Source organism: Notamacropus eugenii, chromosome 1 (assembly GCF_028372415.1).
Source record: "Notamacropus eugenii isolate mMacEug1 chromosome 1, mMacEug1.pri_v2, whole genome shotgun sequence".
Classification (NCBI taxonomy): domain Eukaryota; kingdom Metazoa; phylum Chordata; class Mammalia; order Diprotodontia; family Macropodidae; genus Notamacropus; species Notamacropus eugenii.
The window spans coordinates 326,675,233-326,700,514 of record NC_092872.1 but is presented as its reverse complement, the minus strand read 5'-3'; the positions used below and the strand labels follow the sequence as shown (position 1 = coordinate 326,700,514).

The window sequence follows — 25,282 nt, the reverse complement described above, 5'->3', positions numbered from 1 at the left end:
CCAGTACCTTGTCCTGCTTGATATAGATAAGATATCTATAAAAACCCACTATACTGAATTCGTAACTGTCCATCTGACTGCACCATGTCTCCATCCTCCCTGACCACCTTTGCACTGTGTTGGTATCACCCCTTAATAAAGTTTGCTTGTTACACTTTCTCTCTGTCTTCTCCCTCATCATGTTGTATATGATTTGGGTTTGTCCAGGAGTGCTGTTCCTCCTATCCAATTTTCCTCAGGAAAATTGTGCAGGACTGTGACTATCAATTTGGTAGCTCTGCTTGACTTCCAAGACTTTTGTGTTAGGGAATCAGAGAGCAAGGAATGAATCATGAACTTTACAGAAGGGTACCCCCTTCTTTCTGATACCAGGCCTATATGGATTTTGGTATTCTAAACCTTCCCAAGTTTGTATCAGGACAGGGTGATGCAACAGAGAAAGTACTGCTTTTTAAAAAAATTCTTCCCAACCTGAAGCAAGTAAATTATATCAGTAATCATCTGGATAAGATCTTTAATTTCTCCATAGAAATTTAGTTCTCTTTCAGATTTTGATTGCTTTTAAAGCTTTTTGGAATACTTACTTTCAATTTTTCCTAGTTAACCTTCTGTCACATAACTCTTTCCACAGAACATTAATGAGGAAAAGCAGTTACTTTATGACTTCCCTTGGACAAATGTTGGAAAATTGGTATTTGTGGTAAGTTCAAAATTATTAGGTCAACAGCAGGTCTGTGTTTACGGTAATACCATACCAAGACACATAAGTTAAATTTTCTTACCTTACCCAGTGTCTTTAATTTATTCTGCAAAAGCACATCAGGTGAAACATTACAAGAAGCTGTTACTTCCAAAGGAATAATTTTCTCGTATAAAGCAGTATGACAATGAAAAGATTTGCATGTTCTAGATGCTAACTTTACTGACAACTCAGGTTGTTACTACCATCTGTTTTGCTTCAAGTGTTACTAACACAGCCACTTTAATAGTAAATATTTCATGATGTTAAAGTGGATTTTTCTTAATGTAGTGGAAATTCAGATTGTTAAATGTTATATGTTTACTCATACTAGAAAACACTGTGCGGAGAGACCAATTTGGTTTGCTTTCCTGTAAAATTAATGAGGCATTACTACTGTAAGTCAAGTCAATAGAGTAGTGTATGTTGTAGGTTCTTCAGTTCAGTGTTAAGCATTATGTGGACTGTTCATCTCCCACAGATATGTTCATTCTTGGATAGTGAAACTGTATTTTTAATGTGAAATAAACTCATTAAGTCGGTCTCTTCAGACTTTGTCATCCTGCCTTTAGTGACATATGTAGGAATCTGGCTGAGGATATCTAATTCAGTTTTGTAAATAAACCATAAGCTCAATATAGATAAAGTAGAAAACAAAAGCATTGAGCACAAATTAAATTAATGTAAGTATGTGAGGGTATTGACTGATTGGTTTGATTAATTTTTAAGGTTTTTTTATCAAGCAAAAATAAAGACTGGTTGGAATACGTTTGACTTACATATTTGATCATGCTATCTCTCTCTCTCTATATCTTTATATCCATCTCTGTTCTCCTTAATATGAGCAGGAAAAAGGGCGTTGTTTATGACTAAGAAATAGAAGGAGGAAAATAATAGGAATTTGCTTTTGACAAAATTATTCTCCCCTTTCTAAAAATAATGATGAAGGTACTATTTGTGTCTAGGAGCACAACCTTCCCTATCCCCATTTTGACAATTATGTTAGTGTATTTAAAAATCATGAAAATTTATGCAGTGTGTTTTGAATTCCTTATAGATGAGCTTGTTAAAAAAAAAAGGTTTTTCCTTTTCTTTAGTAATGTTGTACAACACATTGATTAAAGTAGTTATTAGCACACATCTGAAATGGTTTTAATCCCATAAAATATGGAGACCTAGTAGGAGAAATCAAGAAATCATAATTCTGCCTGCTATTGGAGTCATCCACAAGATAATTTCAAAAGGCACAGTGTAAGCTTCATCCCCGTACATTGATTGAACTGCTAAGGTGACAGAGTAGCAGAAAACAGTATAGCTGAGCTCTCCTCTGCAGCTCCTCCAGATCTAGAAAATGCACCAATCTGGGTACTAACTGGGAAATCCAAGAAAGAGTCACAATGATTCATTTTACAGCCTACGTTGGCATCTGGGTGCAGACAGAGTTTTGCAGACACTGGGGATAGTGTCTAGCTAGGAACAGTCATTCCGGCACAGAGATTGCACTGAAAGAGGGCCAAGACTGCCTAGAGAAGAAGAGGCTTCAGATTCATACACAGGAGCCCAGCATTGTGCAGGGTCCAGCAAGAGATTCCAAGTGGAAACTGTTGCTTGCTACCCAGTTCAAAGTCATATATACAGTGTGGGATTTAGGAGGGGACCAGTCCCAAGGTTCGGTTCCAGGGTGAAGAGCAGTAGTGGGCTTTATACTAAGCAAGAAGCAAGTTCAGACACAAACAGTATCTGTGTTCTGATCCCAGAAGGTGGAGCAAGCTCTCAGATCCAGCCTCTAGCTAGTCTGAAGCCTAAAGCAGACTAGCCAGGACAGGCATCCCAGGGCAAAGAGATGCCTCACAGTTCTGTCACTGAACCAGTAGAGCTTTACAGCTTGATAGTAGCTGATGCCAGCATCAGTGTGTTGGAACTCCAAACAGACAAGCCTGTGGATATGTTGCTTAGATACAAACTCAGGTCAGGAACTTGCAAAAATAAGATCAGGGCAGTGATCAGAATTTGCCCTGGATCAGGCTGCTTTGGAAACACTAAAGTACAAGGTGCCCAGCCTGAGCTGTTCGTGAAATCCTCAAATAGCATGTTACAACTATTATAAAGAAAAGAAAATCTTACAACATTCCAGAAATAAAAGATTAAAGCTTACAACCAAGAACTATATGTAAATATGGTAACATGTATGTATCATGTGGATATGTATATATATTTTCATATATATAGTTAAGGATATGTATATTATCTGTGAGGGTAACAGGAATTTTCAGTGATCGTTATTTAAAGTGCATCTACATTAAAGAGTTCACATATTGAATTTTTGTTTTTTGCTTAACATAGGGTAAGAAGTTTGAGATTTTGCCAGATGGATTGCCATCAGCCAGGAAGCTCATCTACTATACTGGATGCCCCATGCGTTCCAGACATCTCTTAGAGTTACTCAGCAGTAGTCATCGTCTCTACATGAACCTGCAACCTGTTCTCCGTCATATTAGGAAACTTGAAGAGAATGAAGGTATTTAAAGGGTATATGGCAACTTAAATGTATGTGCTTGATTCCAAAAGCAAAAGTTTCTATAACCTGAGTTCCTAGATCTCTTTATATATGTGAAAGGTCAGGGGATTTGAAGCTTCAGCCCCTGAGCGGTTAGAGAATTTAGATACTCATTGATTAGAGAATGTTCTTTTGATGCTAATCTTATGATTGAATGATTGCAATGACAACAGTGATCATTATCATTGAAGCTACCTTGGTAGCTATTCAGAAATTCAGCTGGCAGTGTGGTATAACCAAAAAAAAGTGTCAGATTTGTATCTCCTTTTTGTCTCTGAGAAGTAAGGAAAATTACTTCTAAGTGTCAAATTTTTCAACTTTCAAATAATGGGGTTTGGAGAGGCGATCTCACAGGTCCCTCTAGCTCTCAATGTCTGCTTATGATATTGTGCAAGGTCATAATTGGACCTAGGACAGAAATTCCCACTTTTTAAAAAAACATTTATACTTTGCCGTTGTTCTTTGATTTAACAGCACCCTTGATTACTGTATGTCATGTAAAATTTATATTTTAAGTAAATGGAATTATTGCATGTGCTTTGGGGAATTTCGTGGTACTCTTTTAAGATGATCAGAAGATACCAAGATATTTTTTTAAAAAAAACAAACAGATTTGAGGATCATAAAGAACATTCTTTCTAGCACACATAGACCCATTTCCTGGCTCTGTGCCTGGATGTGGAACATTTAGTAAACCATTTGAACTCATTCCTTACCAGAATTAGAGACCAACAAATGCTTCTCTTCACAAAGTCTTATTTTCATTATTGTACACAATTGAATGGCATTTCAAAAAGTATCTCTTAATCTTTTACAATAATACACAATTTGGAGTTTTCTTTTGTCATAATAATGACTAGAACTTTGCCAGAGTTTGTGTCAGCTAACCTAAAGTAAAGAGCAAAAGCATATCTTAGGCATCCATTTTTCTGTAAGAATCAGTGCTCAAAAGATGTGGCTCAGTCAGCCTCCACTAAATCCATAGCTAATCAGTCACTAAAAGAAAGCCTAGCTAGTTGTGCTACAAATTTTTAGAGGGAAGGAAACTTCTGGTAAAGATGACACAGCTATACTAAATATATTAGCTCCACTATATGTTCTCCAGAAAATCTCTGAAAAGGCTGGAAGATAGCAGTGATAGCAAAAACTAAAGAGAAACAGGACTAAACTCCTGCCCAGTCCAGAACAACTCCAAAGGACAACCAGTATCTCGTAGTGGTTCCAGAGAAGCCCCACATGAGGGAAGCAAGTTCAAGTGCTGGAAAATGAGCCTGGGGGTCGACAGGAAAAAAATAGAAAGAAAATAAATGACTGTGAACAGGAGGGAGAAAATCCTACCCATGTAGTAGATATAGAGCTGGCCTCAAAGGCCTGTATTCCAGTCTTAACTCTGACATTCCTTGACTCTGTGACTCTGGACAGGTCACTTACTTCTCAGGACCACAGGCTACTCCCTAATACTGAGAGTTACAACAGAAGTGCCCACTTGCATTGGTAGACATCAAGTTCCCTATGCCAATGAAAACAGATTCAGATTTTATCTCTTATTAAATATTATTGAATAGATGAGAATATTCTGTAATAAGCATGTGTGGCTTTGTCCTCTGGTACTTAAGGCTATTTCAAAAGTTTGTTGCATTAAGGAGTTTGCACTTCAGTACTTTGTAGATATATAATTTCCTCAGTATGAGTGCTCCTTTTAAACATTCTCCCTAAAATCTGGTTTCTGCAATTTACAAAGCAAATTCTTTTCTACTTTGTAGCTAATGAAAAGGTAAAACTTTAGTCTCTGTTCAGTTCAGTGCAATTCATTGCCAGTTATGTGACAGGCAAAGTACTAAGGTACTGAAAATACAAAGAAAACATCTTCTAGCCTCAAGGAATTTACCTTCTACTAGAGAGCAACAGCGTGTAAATAGATGAATAAATACACAAAATAAATGTACCATTTTGAAGGTTGAGGTAATAAACCAGTTAGAATCATCCGATTTATAATAAGATATACCTTACATTTCCTTTTTGACTTTTTCGACTTTTGCTTTAATATTCTTTTGATTTGTGGAGGTATTTACTTCTGTTTGGTCCATTATAATTTTCAGGATATTTGTCATTTGATTATCTCTTTGTACCTCTTAATTCTCCTTTCTCTTAATTCTGTTTCCTCCATAGTTCTCATTTCTTTTGCAAATATTTCCTCTAGTGTTTTCTTTTTATTTAGAAAATCACTTTTAACTTTTTAAACTCGTTTTATTTCTTCTAGGGATTCTTGTGCCCATAGCATGTTTTCCTTTGAGACTTTGCCTTGTAGATATTGTGGTCATTTTCTTCTTCTGGGTTTGTGTTTTGATCATTCCTGTTACCATAATAGCTCTTTGTGGTACAGTTTGTTGTTATTCAGTTTTCCTATCTTATTTCCTGAATTGGGATTTTGTCCTAGAACTAGTCAGTGCTCACTTCTTGAAAATATCAGGTCCTGCGTGGATCTATTTTCTATCCTCTAGGATACTACTGCTCCTTTCTTGATATTGATTTCTGAGTTCGTTAAGTTAGAAGCAGCCTAGGCTAGGGCCATATAAGCTTTCAGTGCAGTCAAAACTGTTCGATCTGGGGTGAAAGTCTGATTGCTGCCCTCCTGATCTGATTTTTGCAAGCTTTTTCTTTAGTTTTGAAGCTTAGCAGCACAATTCTGGGTTTGCTCCTGGTATAAGCTCCAGCAGATTACTGCAAGGCTCAGGCAATTGCTAATAGCTAATTAGAAGGTTATGCTCCCTGCTGTGGGATTTAGTTCCAGCCATCAGACACCACCAGGGCCTAGATCTGAAACTCCTCTCCAGGGTTACAGTATTGAGACTCAGGCAAGCAAAAGCTCCTTGCCATGTTCTACCACCGCAAGGCACAGTTCTCCTCTTGAATTTTAATGGGATCTGTGACCTAGCTCTCAGAATTTGTACCTGTTCCTTTCCCCTTTGCTATGTCAGGCATCTCTGTGCTAGATCTGCAACCTTAGTTTTACCTAGTACACTACCCCAGGATCCCATTCAGTGTCTCTCTCCTGTAAGACTCCACTTGGTGACCTCTTACTAGATCTAATCCTCAGCGTGTGCATACTTCTGTCTGTCTCTCTGAACCAACCTGGCATCCAAGTTGGCACTGATTATATTACTGAGGTCTTGTAATATTTATAGACAAGTTCCATTCATGTTTTACTTAAGGATAATGAGAGATATGTGTTACTTTATAGAAAAGAAGCAGTATAGAGAGTCATACATCAGTGACAACCTGGACCTGGACATGGATCACTTGGAGAAAAGATCCCAGGCAAGCGGGAGCAGTACAGGCAGCATGAAGCACAAGCGCTTCTCTCGCCATTCTGCCACCAGCCACAGCAGCTCCCAAACCTCAGGCATTGAGACTGATGCCAAAATAAGGGACCCAGGGCCAGAAGACAGTTTCTTAGGCAGTACTATCTACCACAGACTAAAAACCTGCAGCTCCATGACCAGCCAAGACAGCTCTCGTACCTCTGGGGTAGAAAGTGGTGGCAAGGACAGGCTGGAGGATGACTCACAGGATGATGGTAAGTTCCCCTAATGGACCAGCTAACTCCATTACTTTTACTTCACTATCTTTCTACTTTGCGTTTCCTAGTTTTGCTCTATAATTGGTGCTCCCCTATAGATGTTTGTGGATGTGTACAATAGACTGCCACAATGACTTCCTCTTCTTGAACAGAACTTTCTTCAAGTTGTGATAACTGTTGCTTTTTTTAAATTTAGAGCTTTCCAATTATGAGCAAAAATAATGACTAGTAATTTTACATTCGTGTAGGGATTTATAATTTAGAAAGTACTTTCACACCGTTATCTAAGCATACTACCTAGGCATCACTGACTTTCAAAACAGTCTCTTAGAAAGCAGAAAGTGCTGTTCTAAAAAAGATGGTCCTCATAATAGTATTAATCCTGTTTTGCATTATGAAAAAACTGAGGAAGGACTTTTAATTTAAGTAGTGGTAGTAGACTTAGGAGCTGAGCAGCTATTTGTTCTGGCAGTTTGTTAGTTAGACAAGTTATCTAAAACATTTGTCCTTTCATTTCTTTTCCTGTCAAATGAACGTGATAGCATTGATATTCTTCCTTAAGGAAGAATTAATGTTTGAATGAGTCATAGTTTTCATAAACTATAGAGTTTGTGGAAACTAATCTGTACAAATGAGAATAACCATAATTACTTAAATTCTGCTGAGAATCAGGTTGAAAATTTTCTTTTCAAGTATAATCAAATGACTTTTCTCAAAATGTGTATGTGGCATTCTCCTGCCCTAGCACCTGTACCACGTAAGTAAATGTTATTTTCCTCTTCTGCGTCAGAAATAGAAATGTTGGTTGATGACCCCAGAGACCTAGAGCAAATAAATGAAGAGGCTGTAGAGGTCAGTCCAGACATGTGTATCTACATCACTGAGGACATGCTGATGTCACAGCAGCTTAATGGCTATTCAGGTAACTGTCATGGAAAAATTCTTTACATTGTTCTCAACCTATTCTGAACACAGAAGAAAGTGTCCTAGAAATACAATATAGTGGAAATAGGGGTCATTTTTACATAGTTTGAGTTTTATGTATTGTAAGGAAACAATGCTATTTTAGAACTAGAACTTTTAGAATCCAGCCCCTTACTTTATAGTTGAAATTCAAGCCAAATGAGTTTATGATTATACCAGTGCATTATAATGATAAACTTAAGCAGAACAACCCAGACCGCTATTCTCATGTTCTTTTCATATTAAATCTAGTATAGTCACTTTATCTCCCTTCTTTTCAAACATACTCTCAAACCCAAAAATGATGAGCATATTTTTTTCTTTTCATCAAGCAATCTTGAATTATTTGTGATGTATCTCATCAGTAATTTTCTGACACTTCAAGATATATCTGTTTGAAAAGAGTGCTGTTGAAGTGGAATTTGTTGTTATGCCATTTATGTCTCCATGTGACAAAAAACACTCTTCCATTTTCCACAAAACCATATTTCAGAATTTCATAAGACCGTAGCAGTGGTACCCTTGATTTGGTCCTTCTTACCTGGCTAACAAAGAAGAATTAGGCCACCATGGTTCATGAAGAATAACTAGGAAATATTTATTATTGGAAATCACTGGATTTGACCTACAAAGAAGCATTATACTGTCATCTACATCAGTTTTAATTCTTGTACTGAGCTACACTGTTATATATCCCCAACTGAATATGGCATGGAATTTTCCCTTTAAGGAATATTGTGAAAGCTAAAGTAGTAGCACTTTTCCCTTCTGTATCTAACTTTGTTGCAGCTTTGCTTAGTCTTCTATACAGACAGTTACTAATGGATTTCCTAGAGTCGAGTCTGCAACTTTTGACAAAACATTTGATCTGTGGTAGATCATACATATAAGTCCATGAAGATATAGCGAAAATTTAATTTTCTTATGAAAGGCAAGTATACTTTTGGACATATGGTTGGTTTCTTCATGGTTCATTCACTGTGAAAATAATTATAGAAATATAGCAGTTAGGCATTCTGTTTCTGAACACACGCTTCTTAGAGAGAAATTCTGTACTTATTAATTATTTCCAAGTGTTGGGTGATGAAAAATGAAAAACATTTCTAAAGGGACCCAAACACACATCATTTAGTTAAAAATTATATTAACTAAGATCCTTCACCCAGAATTAAAATGTACCTTTCTTTAAAACTTACTGGTGACAGGTCATGTGACTAGAAAGGTAGTAGATTAATCACTTTCTCCAAATGTCCTCACCCTTCAGCATTCCCAGAAATGAATTATGCAGCAAATTTAGAATAATTTTAGCTAGCCAAATGCAAGAAGACAGACTTCTGAACAAGGTAAAAATCTTTTAGTAATTACAACTCAAGAACTCCAACATTTAGAGTACTCATTGCCACTCCTCCACCTTCCTCAGTTCATCTATAGCAGGAGTACAAGCTAACTTTCTGGCTTGTTTCAGGACTAACCCTAAAATAGGGACCTCTGTTGCTGCAGTAACTTGTCCACAAGGGTGTCCTCCACCCTTCCCTCAATATACAAGAAGCGGCAGATACTGTCTCTAGCCATCTGAAGTAAAGTAAAGAAGGGAAAAGTCAGGAAAGGTTATCAGCATCAGCAGCTGTGTCTAGCCTGAAGAAAAAGGGGCTAAAACCTGACTTGGAGTCAGTCCTCTCCTCTGAATTTGCTTAGAACAGTGACCTAAACCAGCAAACCTGATATCCCTCAATGAGAGGAGTCTTGCAAGCTAACCTTGGAGTTCTATGCACTAGCAAGGTAGAGGAAGAGGGAGGGGACTTGGAAATTAATATCGGTAAGAATTAAGAGCTTTCATTGCAGAGTTTTAAAATTTAATTGAAACCCAAAAAATACTGAAGAAAAACTTGAATAGAGACAGAAAACTTTAAAAGAATGCACAAATTTTATACAAGCCAAAATGATTAACTTTGAAGGCAAGATGCCCGGAGTTAACTTTGGGGCTATAGGCCTTCCAAAAGAACATATCAAGTCAAAAATTAAATAATGCAAGATGTAAGAGAACTCTTTAGAATTTCTGAATGTTACCAAAGCAAACACATAAACCACCACCAGAAAAAATCCTGACTTCAAACTCCAAGACACGTACTAGTTAAATTTAATAATTTCAATCACAAACAATAATTTTTGAAAGTAGACTGATAGCCAAGATGGCAGAATAGAGGATGCAGCTCAGCCAAACTCTCTCTATATTCCCCTCCAAACAACTGTAAAATAACACCTCAAATCAAATTTTAAAATGTTAGCGCCAACAGAAGGTTAGGGTGTACGTTTTTCCAGCCTCAGACAACTCAAGAGGTCAGTAGAAAAGATCTGTGATACTGGGATGAGAGCCCTCTAGAGCATGCTCACCAGCGGTGAGGCTTTGGAGTGGAGCTGGAGTGGAGTGACAGTTGGAGAGGTAGTAGCATCAGCAGCAGCTCTCAGTCCGGGGATGTCAGAAAGAAATTACAGAGGACCCTTTGCTGGTACTGGATGCAGCTGGTGGTGATTAACAACTCCACAGACCCAGATGCAGTTCTGAATCAGGTCAGAAGTTCCAGGGCAGAAGAGAGTGCTTACGGTTGGTAACAAGAGCCAAGGAGAGCACTGACGCTTGTGCCTACAAAGGTAATGACCACACCTCTCCCTGATTCCAAAAATTTGCAGACCTTCAAAACTAACTCTGAAGGTACATGATAAAGCCTAAATCTTGGGATAGTGCCTCCCCAACCCCAAGTGAGCAAAGCCTAATTTTAACCGAAAGTTCAGTATCAGGAAATAGACTAGAAAAATGAGCAAACAACAAAAATAAAATTTGACCATAAAAAGCTGCTGCAATGGCAGGTAAGACCAGGACATAAGCCCAGGAGAAAATAACAATGTGAAAACAACTACAGATAAAGCCTAAAAGAAAAGTCTTATTTGGACCTAAGGCCAGCAGGAATTCCTAGAGGAGTTAAGGAAAGAGATGGGTGGGAGGATAATTGGAAAAAGAAACAAGAATGATAAAAGAAAATTATGAAAAGAGAACAGCTTGGTTTAAGAGGCCTAGGAAAAAATACTAAAGAAAATAATACCTTAAAAAAAAGAATTAGCCTAATGGTAAAGGAGGCACAAAAATTCAGTGAAGAAAAAAACTCCTTAAAAAGCAGAATTCCTAAGGAAGAGGAAAGAAAGGGAAGCCATGGTTCCATTGTAATATCTCCACCAATCAGCTGAACCTGTCTGCCAAATAGAAATTAGCTGTTGTGCTTCAGTAGACTGTAAGCTCCTCAAGAACAGGGGGACTGTCTTTTGCCTCTTTTTCTATTCCCAGCTCAGTTTCTTAATAGGCACTTAATAAATGTTTTTTTTAATTGAATTATTGAGTTTATTGATTTCATCAGATATTTTACCTGAGCTTCCATTGCTTCCTAACACTATAAAAGAATTCCATCTTGAAATTGAACCCCTAGGTAAGAAGACAACCTACCTGAACTCATCACTTGATTCACTCTTTCCTAGCCCATCATACTCTACCCTTTCCAATTATTCTGAACCCCAGTGCTCCTCCCTTATCCCCAAAGTTATCCACCCCCTTCCAGTATTTTCTCTTAATGCTCAATCTATAGGTAACAAATTTGCTTTCATCTTAAAATTTCCTTTCCTTTTCCTTCCATCTTTTTGCATTGACTTAGACACTGTCCTCTTAAATCTCTTGCTTCCTTATTCTGTTGCTAAACTTGTCTTGCCAATCCTTAGCTCTAGATTGTTCCAAGCAATAGCCATGCTGCTCAAGAATGCTGGAGAAAAAAATTAAACTGATATTGCCTGAATCCACTACAAATTTGTTATATAATTTCAACTGGATCGTCACTGCAGCAAGATAATCGTCTCTAATTGACCCATTGTTCCACTCATCACAGTGGCTTTTCCAAACCTTTTAATCCCCCCTTAGACTTCTGTAGTTTCCCTTCTGCTACCTTCCCAACTGAGAGCCTTGCCTTATTTCACAGGAAAAAATTGAGACCAGTTTCCAAGAGTTTCCTCTTTTCCCCTCTTCCTCAATTCATACATCCCAGATACCTTCTGCTACTTATCTCCTCCTTCACCACATCTCATAATGAGATGGCCCTTCTTGCTAAAGCAAATCCCTTTGTATGCACAAGTGATTGCTTTTCACTTTCTACAGCCCCTCTCCCCCCAAAAATCATAACCACTTACCATTTTCAGTCTCTCCCATTGTGGGCTACTTTCCTACTACGTACAGTCATACCCATGTCTCTCCCATCCTCAAAAAACTATTATTCGGCCATCCCTTCATCCACACTAGCTGTCATCCTATGGCTCCTATTTTTGTGACTAAACTCTTTAAGAAGTCCATCTACAATCAATGCCTTCCTTTCCTTTCTTCTCACTGTCTTAGCTATCTACTGTGGTTTCCTACCTCATCATTCAGCTGAACAGTTCACTCCAAAATTGCCAATGACCTCTTAATTTACAAACCATGTCCTTTCCTTAGCCTTTATTCTTTTTCATTGCAGCAGACTTTGATACTGAATCACTCTCTTCTTTCTATGTTTTTCAGCTACTGCTGTCATTGTTTTCCTGCTACTTGTCTGACTGCTCCATCTTAATCTCCAGGGCTCTGTTCTGCACCATCTTCTTAATCTCCCTCTAGCACTATTCTTTCATCTGATCAGTCCCAAGATTCAATTATCATTTCTATGCTAATGATTCTTAGACCTCCTTGTTCAGCCTAAACCTCTCATTCTTCGTTCACCTCTGCAGTTGCCAATTAGACGTCTCATGAACATTTTAAACTCTGTGTGTCCAAAACTGAACTCATTAGCTTTCCCAGAAAAACCTTCCTCTTCCCAGCTTCTCTATTCATGGTGAGGTCACCAAGCTCCTCTCAGTTAGCCAAACTCATAACTTACATGTCAACCTAGATTTCTCACCCTCTGTATCCAATCTGTTGATTAGTCACCTCTTCAGAGACTGCTATTATTTTGATACAAGTTCCCATCTCCTTACATCTGGCCTACTGCATTAAAACCTCCTGCTTGGTTTCTCTAACTCAAGTTTCTTACTACTCCAGTACATCCTTCATTCATTTGCCAAAGTAATCTTTCTGAAGCAAAGATCTGACCATGTTACCCTATCCTGTTATCTCTAGGATAAAATATAAATTTCTTGCCTGACTTTTAAGGTCTTTGTAATCTAGCCCCCTCCTTACCCGCTTTTTTTTTTTTTAACCTTAGCTACCTGGATATATTCTGTGATCCTATGACACTCCTTATTCCTTGCAGAAGTCCCTCTGTCTCCTCATTCCATACATTTTCACTGGTTCTATCCTACCTTCTTTGTCTCTGCCTGGCTTCCTTCAAATCTCAGTTAAAATCCCACCTTCTCTGAAAAGTCTTTCCTTATCCCTCTTAATACTAGAGCTTTCTTTCTAAGAATCCTTATTTCTGTGTGTGTTGTTCATATAGCATTGTTACATGTTGTTTCTGTCATTAGAGTATAAATTCCTGAAGCAAAGTGAGCCTCCAAGGTTCTCTGGCCTTTCTTTGTATACCCAGCACTTATCATGGTTGCTGGTACATAGTAAGTGCACTGTCAACAAAGTTTATTGAATTGACTTAATGCTTCTGACCCAATAAAAGGGAGAGAATTTGAAGGAAGGAGGGCAGTGAGTAAAGGAAAAGCCTTGTCCTGAGTCAGAACCAGATGGTAGAAATTGTAGTTAAGGGCTGGAATTTTTCAACCATTCCTGCCGGAGGAGAGGGATTGCGGGTGGGATATTGAATACGTCTCAAAGACCCAAAACTGGTATTTTTGTGTGTGTGTGAGAAAGCACTTTTGCCTTTTTATTGATACCTTTTATTTCTACATCAGTCATTTCTAATTCCCACCCCCACAGCCATTGCTATTCAACTTTGTAACAGAAAATAAAGTTAAAACCAACCAATGGAGTGACTTAGTCTACTAACATATAAGCCTCATTCTACATTTATAGCCCCCCTTACCTGGCAGGAAGAAGATATGTGTCTTCATGTGTTCTCCAAGACCAAGATTTGTCATGTTTCGTTAGAGTTGGGCAATCTTTCTATTACTATTTTATCTGTTATTATGGTCAGTTTGTATGATGTTCTGCTTTTCCTTATTTTGCTGTGCAAAGTTTCCATGTTTTTGTGAATGTCTTAGTTGTCCATTGTATTCCTATAGCACAATTTATTTATCCATTCCACAGTCAAGAAGTACCTTCCTTATATACATTTTTTATGGCAAACTGCTTCAAAATTTATCAATGAATATTTTATTTTCAGACTACTCATTTTCTACTGGTTTAGAAAAGTCTAGACAGTGCTATTGCTATAGCTGTGGCTCATGAAATTTTGAATATCAGTAGGTCAATCCCACTAAGAAAAAACTAGGAGGAGAATACACTAGTAACAGTAGTAATACTGATGATAATAGTTTTGAGTTTTTGAGGCTTTTTTCCAAAAGCATGTATAGTTATATCTAATAGTTTATAAGATGTTAAAGTATCCTTATATACTTTTGACGTTTTTGTTACTAATTTTGCATTAGATATCCTCATTTATATAGAGGGTTGTTAATAGTTCCAATTCTAAACCTTCTCGTGTGTTATTTATCTCCCAGCAACATTCAGGTTCTCTTAGCCTTGCTTTACCTTACCCCTCACCCTAAAATTTGTGATTATTTCTTGTCTCTTAAAATATTTGCCACCTATTTTGTCAGTTTGTCTTTCTTGGATAGTAATTTCTTTCAAAGAAAATACATATTGAGTAAGTTGAAGAACTTCATTGTTCTTTGTATTTTCTCATTCAGGACTAATTGTAAAGGAAATCAGTTCTTCCACATCTAGCTCTTCAGAAACTGTTGTCAAATTACATGGCCAAAGCACTGATTCTCTCCCACAGGTATGTACTCAATTTTTTTCCCCTCTTAATAGTATTTTATTTTTTTCAATTACATGTAAAGAAAATTACATGTAAATTTACTCCCCCCAAGACAGTAAGCAATCTGATATAGGCTGTACATGTACACTTATGTTAAATATATTTCCACAGTAGTCATATTGTGAACAAACAATATGAACAAAAGGAAAAAGCCATGAGAAAGAAGAAAAAAATAGTATGCCTTGATCTGCATTCAGACTCCATAGTTCTTTCTTGGGATGTGGATTGACTTAGATCATCATATTGCTGATCATAGTTAATCATTGCACAATGTTGCTCTTACTTTGTTCTGGTTCTACTCACTTCACTCAGCATCAGTTCGTGTAAATCTTTTCTGGTTTTTCTGAAATCTGCCTATTCATCATTTTTTATAGCACAGTAGTATTCCATTACATTCATACACTACAGCTTGTTCAGTCATTCCCCAATTGATAGGCATCCCCTCAGTTTCCAATTCTTTGCCGCCACAAAAAGAGCTGCTGTGAATATTTTTGAACATGTAGGTCCTTTTCCCTTTTTTATGATCTCTTTGGGATACAGACCTAGTATTGCTGGATCAAAGGATATGTACAGTTTGGTTGCCCTCTGGGCATAGTTCCAAATTGCTCTCCAGAATGGTTGAATCAGTTCACGACTCCACCACCAATGAATTAGTATTTCAATTTTCCCTCATCTTCTCCAACATTTATCATTTTCCTTTTCAGTCATATTAGCCAATCTGATAGTTGTGAGATGACTACAAATAGCTTTAATTTCTTCCTCTGAAAACTGCCTGTTCATATCCTTTGACCATTTATCAGTTGAGGAATGACTTATGCTCTTAAAAATTTGACTCAGCTCTCTATATATTTGAGAAATGAGGCATTTATCAGAAACGCTTGTTATAAAAATTGTTTCCCAGCTTTCTGCTTTCCTTCTAATCTTGATTGCATTGCCTTTATCCAAAAATTTAATATCATGTGATAAAAGTGAATATGATCAATTAATAATTACAAAGTAGGTCCTCAAAGTATAGCAACTAGGAAAATATCCAAAAAAACAGATCTTGTACATACTTTGTGTTTTTCTGTTTGGAATGGTTTCACTTTCTATTTGCTTTGAGATTGTTTTGTCCTTTGTTTTTTACTTATAACGCCTGTTTATCCTGTTTGATTCTCACATGGCCCACATCAGAAGGAAGAAATCTGTGGCCTGAGGTCCTGAACTTATACCTGATTCCTATATCAGTACTGTTATGGTTGTTAATAATGGCTCATCCCAGAGAATTATTTTCCCTGGGATTTAATCTGGATAGTTTTAAAGAACTATGAATAGTAACTTATCAGATAGTCAGGATCTCATAAGGCAACAAACAATAATAGTCTAAAACTGCTATAGCCACATATGGGTACACAATGTCTTAATAATTCCAAGAACTAGTTTGAAGCTCTGTCTGCAGTGCTTGAATTTATTGCCCAGTTATAGTTTTTTAGTCCAGTAACACTGACATTCCTACCTCTTATAATCCTTGCTTGGTAAAGCACTTGAGACAGTTGTCCTGTTGTTTCATGTAATTGGTCTGCTCGGTCTACAGTTCTGTCTCTGGAGAAAGCATGAAGAGATATCTTGCATCCTGACATTTGCTGTCAAAGAGCAAACAGTTCTTTTCCCCTGCATATCCTATTACAGTTCTGCTCCTCCTGAATTGATCTAAAACATTTTAAAAACCATTTTTATCTTATTTATTTACTATTACCATTATTTGAGTTAATGAAATATGTAAGATTCAGTATCTGCCAGTTATAATCTTTATCCTAATCACTGCTTCTTTTGGTTTTTGAGAGGTGACCCAGTTGTTCTTAATCAGTGTTCACGCTTGTCATTATTTTTTAAGATTCTATCTTAGCTCTATCATATTTTTGTGTTTACAGAGTAAAAGGCATTAAACTTTTTACATCTGATATTTTACAATTGTTACAGTCTGTGGTGTTTTTTTGCAGGCTATCTGTCGAAAACCAAAGACTTCCACTGATCGACATAGCTTGAGTCTGGATGATATCAGACTTTACCAGAAAGACTTCTTGCAGATAGCAGGTCTGTGTCAGGACACTGCTCAGAGCTACACCTTTGGATGTGGTCATGAGCTGGATGAAGAAGGCCTCTATTGTAATAGCTGCTTGGCTCAGCAGTGTATTAACATACAAGATACTTTCCCAGTGAAAAGAACAAGCAAATATTTCTCTTTGGATCTTACCCATGATGAAATACCAGAATTTGTGGTTTAAAACAACATGAGTGCAACAGGAATACTGCTTCGAGAGAGATTATTCAAGTTGATTCTTCTTGTTTTAAGGGTTTCTTATGCCATGTTTCTCCTGTTTACTTTCATACATTCCCCCACACACCCCCTCTCCCACTATATATAGTTTTCTTCCTAATGATGTAAATGCATATCAAATCTTTGTAAAGATTGCACTTTAAGTATTGGCCACTCAGCAGTTCATGGCAGCAACAAAATTGTGCAGGATAACTTGAGGTTCTCTCAGTTTGCACTGCTCATCTGGAAAGAAATTCTGTTTCAACTTTACATATAGAACATTAACATTTTTTTTTCAGTTCCCTTAAGCACGTAAAATTGTCTTGTTAAGATACCATTGACTTTCGTATAAACCTTGCCATACTGTTGTGGCTTCTGCCTTCTTAATGTAGGTACTAGAGAGAGGAGTGGTTCTAGCAAACCAAAGATCTGTAAATATAGATAATTGTATCCAAAAGACACAAATTAAATAATGTCTAGTGGCCTTCTATGTATGTAGTTATACCTTGTGAAACTAATTCCTGTAGACAGATTTCTATTTAGTAACCTATAATCATAGCTCTCCAGAAATATTCCAGAACTGCTTTGAGAACTTACTCAAAAAATAAGCTTTTTGCTCAAATCCTAACATGCTTTGTGATGTTTACAAATCAAATTTCTGTTAAAAAAATTCTAAAGTATATGTTTCTTATTTGTTAAATGAACGATGACAGGTCATACTGATGCCATAATGTTTGTTCAAATTATTCTTAAAATATGCATATGTTACACATATATAAATATATAGGCTTGTGTGTATTTATATGTGTATGGAGCTTACAGGTTTTTTTTTTTTCCATTTAGCATATAGTCAGCATCTGCCATTTTTTGTTATATTACTTAGAAATAACAAGTTTTCTAAGCTTTAACTTATGTAGTTTGGGATGATTAGATTGCACAAGCATAATTTTTCTGTTGTCCCTTTTCATATAGAAAGCTATTTTCATGTGTTTTTGAAACATCTTACCAAGGAGAAGACCTGTAAGAGGGAGAATTCTTACCATTAGCCTAGAGCAAATTTCAAAACTAACCACTAAGCCATTATCATGATAAAGTAAAAGCAAGGCAGTACATTGTGAACTTGCTTCTTTCAAGTAAGATGAATATGTTGCTAAAACAATGGCAGAGACCTTCATAGCACAATGCCTTTTTAGTGAAATATTTTTAAATTAATAGCTTAATATTCTTGCAGCCCTATTTTACCATATTTTGATATTCCATTTTTCTATCATGTTTTCTTTTAAAATACATTTATCTATATTCAAATATATAATTTTATATAGAAGTGTGATATTTTTATATAAATGATATTGTAAGATAAAAAGTAGAGTTGGAGTACAGCAAAACTTCTTTTTAATATGACCCTGGCAGGGGAAGCAGTATTACAGAACACTATATGGAAGTACTCCAGCATTGTTGCACCTCATGTATTTGTGATCCTTGAGGTTTTGCAAGCACATATGGTCAATTTATGTATAGCTTGCAGACTTGTCAAATTATTTTAATTGACAGCTTAAAGGCGAAAAATGCTCTATTCATGAAAATATTTGCTCTTATTCAAATGCATTAATTAACCAAAGTTTCAGATAGCCAGATTTGAAAAGTATCTGATCTTCTGTTTTCAAGTGGCAGCGTGCAATATGAAAACATTAGCTAATATATGTTTTTCATATGTCATTAAACAACTTATTTTTTTCCTAAAGGCTTATGAACATGGCAAAGCTAAAGTTCTTTAGGATATTATATGGCAAATTCCATTAACACTTGGTACTTGTTTAGACATGTAAGAAAAAATATAGCTAGTGATAAAAAAGAGTAGCTTATGCTTTGCATCCGCTAACCTTTGGTTAGCATCAAGTGTTTAAGTGTGTTCCCAATCTCGTTGTTCATTTGGTTCAGCTTCTTTCCAACTGATTTTATAAGTGGTTTTCTTCTGCTTGTGTTAATAATAACACAAGGAAAAACTTTTGCTTTTCATTTCTCTAGTCTAGTTGTTGGCAAACACCACTCTTGCAAGGAAAAATGGCATATGGAAAACCCAACTTGAGTAGTCTATGTTTTTTGCATTTGAAAATTGTGGTTTAAAAACTGTAAAAACTTATTTATACTGCATCTAATTTTTTAAAAACTCATAATTGGTCAGTATACAGATTTGTATACAATATACAGATCCTTTTTATATGGACAACGTATGTTGGCAACAACGAACTTTATGCCTAATCAAGTTGTAAATAATCCTTTCTGTGAAAGGATCATCATACCAAGATGATAACATGATTGAATTATTTTGTAACAAAGTTTGTTGTGTGCCTTTCATGATATTATTAGAAATTCAATAAAATATATTTGTTTGCATTTAAAGTCTCTTTCTCTTGGAGCTCAGTTCGGCGGGGAGCACAGAAATACTCTATGCAATTATTTTGACCATACCTTGTAAAAGAAATAAGACGGAACATTTTTGTTTGTACTTTGATTAATGAGGTGGACTATTGTAATCAATTATTCTAATCAAGTATTTGATTAGTAGAAACATCCAGAGAATTCAGGTGCTTTTACTCTAATCTAAACAAAAATCTCAAACTGAATGTCCTGTAGACATCTCAAATTCACTCTGTCCAAAACAGAACTCAATCTTTTCTCCAAAATTTTCCCTCTTCCATATATCCTTATTAGCACCAATGGTACCACTGCCCTTCCATTCATCCCAGGTTCACAACCTCAATGTCTTCTTCAGTTTCTCACTTTCACCCACCCCACAAAGGTAATTCACTGCCAAATTTTACCAACCTTCACATGATCTCTCATACATCCACTTCTCCCTACTCACACAATCACTACTTTAGAGCACCAGTGCAGGAGTCAGGAGGACCTGAGTTCAAATCTCATGTCACAAACTTGATACTACTAGCTGTGTGACCTTGGGCAAGTCACTTAACCCCAATTGCCTTATCCTGGTTCATCTCCAGTCATCCTGATGAATATCTGGTCACTGAATTCAGATGGCTCTGGAGAAGTGAGGCTGGTGACCTGTACAACCCTCCCTCACTCAAAAAACAAAGTGAAGTACAAGTCATGTCATTTCTCTGATGGCATGGTCTTTTTCGGCAACGAAGGACAAACACACACATCCATACCCTCACACACATCCATACCTCTTACCTGGACTATTACAAAAAGTTTTCTAACTGGTCTCTTGGCCTTAACTCCAAATCCATCCAAGGTTGTTTTTCTAAAGCATGGGTTTGATCATGTCACCCTCCTCTCCCTCCTCAATAAATAAAGTGGTTTCCTGTTGTCTTCATAATCATATTTAAACTCCTTTGTCATTTAGAGTTCTTCATAATTGGACCCCTTCCACCTTGCCAGTCTTGTCATACTTTACGCTCTTCCAAGCACTCCACATTCCAGTAATACTGGACTGCTTGAAGTTACTTAAACACACCACTGCATCTCCAGTCCATGCCTTCTTTCTGCCTACTGCCATACCTGGAATGCTTTAACCCCTCACCTTTGCCTCTTAGTTTTATTTTTATTCAAAACTGACCCAAAATCTTTCTTTTTCCAGGAGGTCTTTCCTGTACCCCTTCCCCACTCCCTATCCTCAAAGTTGCTAATTTCTCCTCCCAGATTACCTTTCATCTACTCTGTGTATACTTAAATCATTTACATGTTGCCTTCAATAGAATGTAAACTCTTTAAGGACAGGGACTCTTTTTGCCTTTTTTTTGTGTGTCCCCGGTGCATAACACAATTTGTCACATAGTATGTACTTAATAAATAAATGCTTGTTGACTGAGTTGATTATAGATTCATGAGTAAGATTTTAGAGACAAGCTAGCCTAACATCTCCTGAAAATGAGAATCAGAAAAGTTCCAACTCTTTCACTAACTAGCTGTGTAATCACAGACAATTTTACTCATTTCTGTGTACTTCAGTTTCTTCATACAAAATGGAGATAAAGATTTAGCTCAGGATTGTTTCAAACTCAAATAGGTGACACTTTCAGTACTTGGAAGTGATACTTCCTTACTGATAAATCACTGTAGGAAGTAGCATGTAGTAAAAGGGCATCTTATCTCTTTACCAATACTCTTGGTCATGAGGGCTGTATAGGTTGTAATTAGAAAGAGTGATCAGGGTTTGATCTTGGTGAAGAGAGGCAAGAGAGGAGACTGAAAATGGGCCATTTCAACTGTAGATTGCTAATGTTAATTTAGTTCCCCCTCTTTTACCATACATTTTTTTTTAACTCTTAAAGGAAGAAGAGACTTAATAGGAAACGTAGGACATGATGGATGGAAAATCAAACCTACCAATCATAACTATAAATGTGAAAAGAATGAAATAACATAAAATGGTAGATGAATGAATTAGGAAAATAACCCTACAAAGAACCCATTTAAAATGTAATGACACAGCTATGAGGAGTTGGGAGTAGTATAACTCAGGCAAATCCAGAAATGCTGGGGTAGAAATGATGATCTTGGACAACTATTGATAATGCATTTTTACTTATCGTTAATGTAATTTTGCATCTTAATGGGAATAGCTTTCGCATCTATTAATAGGCCCATGTGACCTGCTTAAGTCACATGGAAGCCTGAGTTACATGAGTCAAGTCACATGGAACAGGAACGGGTGAAGCAAGAAGGGTAGAACAGGAAGAGGCAGAGCTAAGAGGAAGTCAGAGCAGTCAGAGCTGGGAAGGACATCAACTAGTATGAGTGGGAGAGCTTGTTTGTGATTCTGGTACCATGGCTCTGTGCTATGTAGATAAATAGGCATCAATAAAACTTGAAATAGAATTATCTGAAAAGCTGTTCATTAATAATTGAGGAAATTCACATTAAAGCAAGCTATGGAAATATATCCATCAGATTTAAAAAGATGGGTAAATCCAATGTTAGAAATGCTATGGGCAGGCAGGCATAATAATTCCCTGTCAGTGGAACTAGGGAGCTGTAGCTACCAAGTCAAAAGGTGTCCTTGTCTTCAGCATATAGTCATGTCATCATTTCTTTGATGGCATGGTCTTCTTTGGCAACGAAGGACAAACACAACAACAGTTTCACTGGGGGATATATGTATATCGATAAGCATTTAGTTTGAGATCAGAAAGAACACCAAAAATGTCATGAGAGATTATCCACAGGGACAAATGTACCATTGTACATGAGCCAAACCTGATCATTCTAAGAGGTAGAGTTGAAGAGAAAGTCATTCCAAGTATTGGAGTGGGGAGGGGGTTGGGAGGAGCAAATTATGCAAAGACACGAAAGAGGAAAATAGAATGCCAAGTCTGAGGAAAAGCAAGTACTCTAATTTGGTGAAGATATAAAATACACGAGGCGGAAATGTAGCTTGTAAGGAAGTTTAGAGCCTTGATTGTGAAAAGGACTTTAAATGCTAACCTGTGAAGTTTGTGTTTTATCCTAGAGGCAATAGGGTGCCAACAAAGCATCGTGATCAGGGAATGACGTGGTCAGACATGTACTTTAGGTAGATTATCATGGGGCCTATCTGGAAGATGTTAACATAGAATACCAGGAGGTCAAATAAAAAACAGTTGTAATAATCCAGTCAAGAGGTGATGAGGATCCACAGTATCCCAAGGAACTTAATGACAGCAAGGCAAACTGCTATAGATAAAAATATTCATAGAATCATTTATAGTTAAAAACCAGAGACAAAATTTGTGCACAGTAAATGGAACTGAGTTGGGCAAACTGCATGTGAATTTAATGGATTACTGAAAGGTAGAAAGGTATGAAAAAAAATTCAAAGACAATTGAAGTGAAGTAGATTAGTGTCAGAGCCAAAAGATGAGCTAAAAGCCACAATGTAAACAAAGGCAACATTAAAAAGCAATAAAACTCAAGTAAATATAACATACAATGTTAGTATTATGTTCCTGCAGTTTAAAGCAACTTTTCTGTTAACAATTGGTACAATACAAAAGTAGAACTTTATAGTCAAAATCATATTATTAGGTCTATAATGGGGTAGAGAAGATAGAGACTGGCTAATGGGGATGCAGTCCTGAGAGCATGTAGATTATGTTCTTCCTAGTATCACGCACCTGGAAGTACACAATGGAGGGGAAGCCCTTTACCTCCATGTTTTAGAGGACACACAGATATTATCTATTTCTTTTCAGATTATTATGAGCTGATAAAAAGTTCTTTATTTGTCTTCCAGTCTGTAACTGTGAGTGGCCATACAAAAGGCAAAAAACAGTCAGAATCTGACTTTTTTCCCTTGAGACAGCCAGCAAATTTGTTGGGGACAGGGAAGAAGATTAGGGAGCAGTGGAGAGGGTAGTTGTCCTTTGATCTTGTTTGTTCTGGACATGTTTTCCTGAGTAGTCTCCTGAAAACTGGTAAAGACTCTGTTATTACCATTTTGGGTATAATATGATATCTCTTCTATTAAAGTTTTGAAGTGCTGTCATATTTGCTTATAAAGTTTCCAGGACTTTTTCTAGTTGAGTACATAAGATCATAGATTTAGATCATACAGAATCTTCCAATGTCATCTAGTTTACCCCCATTTACTTTACAGATGAGGAACTGAGGTCTGCAGACTTAAGTAAATTGCTTAAAGTCACAAAGCTGATGAGGGATTTGACACCCTGGTTCTCTGATTTCAAGTATGACACTATTTGCTACGTCTTGTAGTATGGGGATTTAATTTTGTTGCATTTTCTGCCACTTCTACAGATAGGCCTTTCAACTCAAGGATGTTTTCAATTTATTCCATTCTTTATTCAAATTCTTTCCTGTTTCTACTGTAATCTTGAATTTTGTGATCAATTTGTCCTGTGCCTTTTTTTTTTTTTTACTAACAATAGCTCTCTCATTCACATGTCTATCTAGTCTAGCACTAAAGTGTAACATAAAAAATTATGGCAAAGTTCCAGTAGTATACAAAAGAGAAAGCTAGTTCTTAAATTGTCCTTTAATGAATATATATATACATATATATATGTATATGTATGTATATATATAAGTTCTTCACCACTCCCTTCCTCCCCCAAAACATATTCTTGTGGAAAAGACAGAGACATGTAGACTACATGAATTAGAATGAATTAAAAAATTAAATGCATTTGAAACTGACTGAATGGGTAATCTCAAAGAAAAGTTGTTAATGTCAACTTGGCAAGAGGTCTCACCAGTGAAATGCCTCAGTGATCTGGGTGTAACCCTGTGCCCTTTGACCTTTTAGCATTTTTACCAGTGACTTGCATAAATCCATAAATGTCATGTTTGTCAGATTTGAAGATGACACAAAACTGGAAAAGGTAGCTACGCTGAATGACAATTGAATTCAAGAAGACTTTGACAGGCTAGCATTGGACTAAATCAGATGATTTGATGTAAGAAAAATCTTTACAAAAATTAGACGTCAAAAAATTGAATAGATGAATATGAATGCCATTGATATTCATAAGAATAGCTTTTATATAGTGCTTTCCAGTTTTCAAAGTGCTACACATATCTCATTTGATCCCTACAACAACCCTATGGGACAGTTGATGTTATCTCCACTTTAAAGATGAGAAAACTGAGACCGAGAGAAGTTAAACTATTGGCCCAGGGTCACTCAACTAGTAAGTATTTGAGGCAGGTTTTGAACTCAGGTTTCCTGACTTCATGTCTAGTACTATCAACTAGACCACCCAGTTGCCTCTAATCCGATAGTGATTTCCAATGTTTAAGCAAAGGCTGAATGACTGCTTGTCAGATGGACTTCTAGGTCCTTTCTCAAATTTGAGGTTCAGTATTTTTGTGACTTAGAATGTGTGTGTATTTGTAGCACTTTTTTTTTCCCAAATGGAAACCTAATCGGGAGGAAGAATTATATATTTACATGTGCGGATAATTAGTAACAGTTGACTAAAAAGAAAGCAATTGACCTTCCAGCCAGTTATTATAGTTTGGCTGAAAACTCTCAGGTTTCTTAAAATAAACACTGTAAACCAGGAATGGTTTCTATATGGAATTACAAATTCTGTGTCGGTGGAGAAATAGTTCTGAATGTAATTTATGGAGATGGACAGTAAATATGTAAACCTTTGTTGTTTCGCTTGTCTTTCTCCTAGTTTGAGGAAGAAAT

General features: G+C 36.6%; 1 protein-coding gene across 1 annotated transcript in view; it reads left to right on the top strand.

Moving 5' to 3' along the window:
* Positions 1-19,518, top strand: part of FRMD6 (FERM domain containing 6) — a 114,659-nt gene extending 95,141 nt beyond the window's left edge. Inside the window, exons 9-14 of the mRNA XM_072629714.1 lie at positions 632-700; positions 3,083-3,257; positions 6,538-6,873; positions 7,667-7,798; positions 14,698-14,789; positions 16,808-19,518. Coding sequence (XP_072485815.1) covers positions 632-700; positions 3,083-3,257; positions 6,538-6,873; positions 7,667-7,798; positions 14,698-14,789; positions 16,808-17,092 — 1,089 coding nt within the window. The 3' untranslated portion in view covers positions 17,093-19,518. The remainder of the gene's footprint in view (positions 1-631; positions 701-3,082; positions 3,258-6,537; positions 6,874-7,666; positions 7,799-14,697; positions 14,790-16,807) is intronic.
* Positions 19,519-25,282: the final 5,764 nt, after the last annotated feature.